Source organism: Colobus angolensis, unplaced genomic scaffold (genome assembly GCF_000951035.1).
Source record: "Colobus angolensis palliatus isolate OR3802 unplaced genomic scaffold, Cang.pa_1.0 Scaffold30, whole genome shotgun sequence".
NCBI classification, from domain to species: domain Eukaryota; kingdom Metazoa; phylum Chordata; class Mammalia; order Primates; family Cercopithecidae; genus Colobus; species Colobus angolensis.
The window spans coordinates 5,432,595-5,438,013 of record NW_012116266.1 but is presented as its reverse complement, the minus strand read 5'-3'; the positions used below and the strand labels follow the sequence as shown (position 1 = coordinate 5,438,013).

General features: G+C 37.8%; 1 protein-coding gene across 10 annotated transcripts in view; it reads left to right on the top strand.

Moving 5' to 3' along the window:
• ABI2 (abl-interactor 2) overlaps window positions 1-5,419 on the top strand; it is a 126,791-nt gene that overhangs the window by 86,017 nt on the left and 35,355 nt on the right. For 8 of the 10 annotated variants that reach the window (XM_011949916.1, XM_011949917.1, XM_011949915.1 and 5 more), the window contains one exon: window positions 4,226-4,384. The exons of the other annotated variants lie outside the window; for them this stretch is intronic. In XM_011949916.1, the coding sequence (XP_011805306.1) occupies window positions 4,226-4,384 (159 nt within the window). The remainder of the gene's footprint in view (window positions 1-4,225; window positions 4,385-5,419) is intronic. 10 annotated transcript variants of the gene reach the window in all.

Genomic DNA, 5,419 nt, shown 5'->3' with positions numbered 1-5,419 from the left:
ATTTTTTTTTTTTTTTTAAATTGAGATGGAGTCTTGCTCTGTTGCCCAGGATGGAGTGCAGTGGCGTGATCTCTGATCACTGCAACGCCCGCCTCCTGGGTTCAAGCTATTCTCCTGCCTCAGGCTCCTGAGTAGCTGGGATTACAGGCACCCACCACCACACCCAGCTAATTTTTGTATTTTGTTGTAGAGATGGGGTTTCACTATGTTGGCCAGGCTGGTCTCAAACTCCTGACCTTAAATGATCCACCCACCTCAGCCTCCTAGAGTGCTGGGATTACAGGCGTGAGTCACCGTGCCTGGCCTGGGTTCCATGTTCTTTCTATTGTCCTACCTACAGATGAAAAAAAATCTTTTCTTACCCTCCCAAGTCTTCTTTTTTGTGGAGGGGAAGGCGGATGAAAGGATGTGATATAAAGTGCATGAAAGCCTGAGACCTTGTCAGTCTTTTATACAGTTACATCCTGGAATATTGCTCAGGAACTGTTTGTTGAATGCCAAATAAATCCCTTGTTCATTTATCCAAATTCCTTCTCTGCTGGGTCCCTCTTGTAAGTTAAATGCTGTATTTGTAGTCCATCCAGTGTAAACCATAGTGTGAATACCAACTGCCTTAATTGATATATACTTTTATCTTTTATCACATTTTTGTTTTTGGCTGTACAGTTCTTTTTAAATCATTCTGAACTTAAATTTTGATAAAACTGCCCTTTTTATACATTCTTCTTTTAAACCATGTTTTCAGATTTACATTTGTTCAGGTGCTGTTTTGTATTTAAATGCATTTTTTATTTTTAAATTTTAGTTTATAAAAATGTTAAATTTTAGTTTTAGCCTGTTACATAGTTCTGCTGAAGCTGGGCTGTCTCTTTGGCCCTCTCAAATGTTAGTCCAAAATGGGTTGGTTCCATTATGGAGCTGAGAGATGCTTCACTGTTAGAGCTTGAGACGAACTATACATGATATGTAGTAAGTATATACAGGGTTATTTCTTTTTTCTTTTCTTTTCTTTTGTTTTTTTGTTTTTTTTTTAATGGAGTTGCGCTCTGTTGCCCAGGCTAGAGTGCAGTGGCACAATCTTGGCTCACTGCAACCTCACCTTCCCGGTTCAAACGTTTCTCCCGCCTCAGCCTCCTGAGTAACTGGGATTACAGGTGCCTGCCACCACGCCTGGCTAATTTTTGTTTTGTTTTGTTTTGAGACTGAGTCTTGCTTTGTCACCCAGGCTGGAGTGCAGTGGTACAATCTCGGCTCACTGCAAACTCTACCTCCTGGGTTCAAGCAATTATCCTGCCTCAGCCTCTCAAGTAGCAGGGATTACAGGCGCCTGCCACTATGCCCAGCTAATTTTTGTATTTTTAGTAGAGACTGGGTTTCACCATCTTGGCCAAGCTGGTCTCAAACTCCTGACCTCAAGTCATCCACTTGTCTTGGCCTCCCAGAGTGCTGGGATTACAGGCTTGAGCCACGGCGCCCAGCGTATACAGGGATATTTCATGCTTTGTTTGTGTATGCTTCAAAATAGTCCTATGAGAACGCTGTAGGTAGAATTTATTTGAAGGCTGTTTAAGCACATATTTAAATGTATTTTATAATACATATTTCAATAGTTTCTTTGTAAATCTGATTTTCAAATGCTTGAAAGTATATGTTAAAGTAAAAATATCCCCACTTTATGGAATGATTTTAAGGAAAAGTATTTTTCTCACTCATGGAAGTAAGGTGAATTGGGATTGTTAGGCTTTCTGTGTAACGTGTGAGTCAATTTAGTTGCACTTTTTTGTTTTTCTGTACTCTGCTCTATTAAGTTCTGCCTTTGATCTCCAGGGGTTTGATAACTGTTTAAAGTGGGTGGCCACAGCATTGTTAGTTGGTTAATCAGAGTACTTTTTCTAAACTAATTTTTTTTCTAACTAAACCATTTTCTTGGAAGAGCTCTTTTTGCAAGACTTAATGATTTGTGAATCAGTGTTCTAAGGCTGTTGGATGTACTTTTATTTTATATTCATTAGAATATTATTTATGAGTCAAGCGCTGTGGCAGGTGCCTGCAGTCCCAGCTACTCAGGAGGCTGAGGCAGAAGGATTGATTGAGCTAGGAGGTGGAAGTTTCAGTGAGCCGAGATTGTGCCACTGTACTCCAGCCTGGTCAACAGAGACCCTGTCTCAAAAAAAAAACTTATGTAAGTCTCCTGTGTTACTCCCACTGGCCCTGCAGTTGTCCCTGTTGTTTTCATATTTACAATGAGAATATTTGTTGTGCTTTCTGAAGTAACTAATACTCTGATTTAACAAAAATGATCTGAAGTGTGTGTTTTATGAGTTTTTTTTTTTTTTTTTTGGTAATTGGAGTCTTGCTGTGGTTGCATGCTTCTGAGGAAGTGAGCTGACAATCTGGAGGGTGTCATGTGAATATAAATTCGGTGGGGTTCTGTGAGGTGTAAATCTAGGAGTGTTATTACTATATTTGTTAATGTACAATTTGATCTGAATTTGAAAAAGGGCGATTATAGGAGTTAAAATATATAACACCCAGTGTCTATTGCCAAGTCTTAGGAGCACAATAATTGTTTTTTCATGAGATTATTTCAGAAACAAGTTATTGAAAGGAACCCTTTGATCAGGGCATAACTGAAATCCCTTTGGTTCTCATTATTTCTTAATCTAATCCAGCCAATGAAATAGGAATACCAATTTATCATTCATGTTGCCAGTGGTAAGGGGGGTGGGTCATAGAAACACATAGGGCTAATTATGAGTTAACAGTCTCTACTTTAAATGTAAATATGAAGCACCTTGTGGTCAAGAAGAATATACATATATCCACATGTGAGTATGTATATGTATACTTACATAAACCTTGTTTGTTAATGAATCAGTAATGTAGCATATAAGTATTAAAGCCTTTAGGAGAAAGTAGCATGTATTTTACTGCTCATAATTTCTTAAAAGCTTTTGGAAAAAAGTTCATAAAGTGAATGTTGGTTCCAAGAGATGTATCTAAATATAGTTCTATGAGATATAGGAGTTCCTGAATGGGTGTGCTGTTTCACAAAGAGAAAGTGTCAGGCTTAATAACCCCTGAATGGTATTAAAAGCGACTAAAAAGGTAGAAAATAATGTTGGGATAGTGCTATTGCAAAATAAAAGCCATTTCACATATTCTCTAAATGATTTGTAAAGTTACAGCACCACCATAAATGTCTAAAATGTCTAGAAGAATACTGATGTGATGGGGCTTTAGCAAAATACAAATAAGGAGCAGGAGCAAGAAGATTTTTTTTTTCCCCCAAAGTCTTGCTTTGTTTGTTGCCCAGGCTGGAGTGCAGTGGCGCAATCTCAGCTCACTGCAACCTCCACCTCCTTCAAGCGATTCTCCTGCCTCAGCCTCCCAAGTAGCTGGAACTACAGGTGCTTGCCACCATGCCCCCTCTCTCTTTTTTTTTTTTTTGAGACGGAGTGTCGCTCTGTCATCCAGGTTGGAGTGCAATGGCCGGATCTCAGCTCACTGCAAGCTCCGCCTCCCGGGTTTACGCCATTCTCCTGCCTCAGCCTCCCAAGTAGCTGGAACTACAGGTGCTTGCCACCATGCCCCCTCTCTCTTTTTTTTTTTTTTTTTTTTTTTATAATTTCTTTTTTGCCCCCTTGTTTTTTTTAATTCTTCTTCTTTTTTTTCTTCTTCCCCCCTCTCTCTTTTTTTTTTTTTTTTTTAGAAACAGTCTTGCTCTGTTGCCCAGGCTGGAGTGCAGTGGTGCAATCTTGGCTCACTGCAACTTCCACCTCCTGAGTTCAAGTGATTCTCATGCCTCAGCCTCCCGAGTAGCTGGAATTACAGGCACACGCCACCATGCCTGGCTAATTTTTGTATTTTTAGTTGAATCGGGGTTTCACTATGTTGACCAGGCTGGTCTGAAACTCCTGACCTCAAATGATCTGCCTGCCTTGGCCTCCCAAAGTGCTGGGATTACAGGCATGAGCCACTGCACCAGCCCTAATGTAAACTATTTAGATACAGGTTTCCAAACTTAATCATAGTTTTGTTTGCTTTTCTGCTTTTGTACTATGATACAATATCAGCAAACAATAACTCACCTTGCATTGCATATTTCAGATTCTAAACTAGCTATTATTTTTAATTATTAAGATTTAGGCATTGTACATAAAGTATTTAATGATCTGAGATAATTTTCTTTTAATGACATATGTATGTTCTATCTCTTTTTCAGGTCATCCTGTACAGTTTTACAGCATGAATAGGCCTGCTTCTCGCCATACTCCCCCAACAATAGGGGGCTCGTTGCCCTATAGACGCCCTCCTTCCATCACTTCACAAACAAGCCTTCAGAATCAGATGAATGGAGGACCTTTTTATAGCCAGAATCCAGGTTAGATTTTTTTTTTTTGCATTCTATAGAATGTATCTAATTAAAAACTTTCAACTACAAAAATCCTGTAATTACAAATAGTGCATGGTAGTGGTTAGTACCATTTGTTGAATGAATGGGAGAATGAATGAATTGTAGGTTGCTAATACTGTATCTTTCAATTCTTAAAAAAAATCAGTACGTGATTTCCACGTAAAGTCATAGAACGTAATTTTTCTGAGCAGAATTTTTTTGAATATTTTAGTGGTTATTTGCTTTTTAAAATAACGTTGTGGTGAATGGTATTTCCTTTTTATTTCATCAGACGTCCTTACTCTATAAATAACAAATAATGAAAGTTGGGTGCACATGAACAGAATTTAGAAGTAACAAAGGAAAAGAGAACATGTTTGAAGCTATTTTGTGCTAGGGAATTATACTAGCTTATACAATTCTCATACCAAACCCATGGTGGAAAAACTAGGAGTTGGGTAAATTGAATCAGATATAATAATTACACTAAATAATCAGTTGTATCATGCATACAGAATAACTAATCTGGAACATATTTAATGCTAAACAGAATTATTATTTTGTTTACTCCCCAGAGAGGGCAAGAACAAATATTAGACACCATGACTGTTGTGGACATGGTATGTTAACTTACTGTGTTTTTCTGTATTTTTGCCAAGAAGCCAGTAAGCCTATGTGTGAACACCTCTGATATTGGGTTCAACTCATTCCATCTTTGATAAGCCTTGAATTTTATGGAGCTGCAGTTTGTCTCTGTGGCTGCGATCTATAGTGATATTCTTTGTAAGAGTCTTGCAGAAGAAATTTGATCCTTCAGCATAAACACTTAATTTAACTAATGTTTTCATATTATCTCATTTGATTCTTAGAATCATGTACAAAATAAGATTGGTGATCATTTTCCTATATCTTATAGGTGAGGAAAATGAGGCTGAGGTGATGGTCAGGTTAGGATTTGAACTTAGGTTTTCTAAGTTTCATGTTCTTTCTTTCTGTTCTTTAATTTTTTTTTTTTTTTTAAAT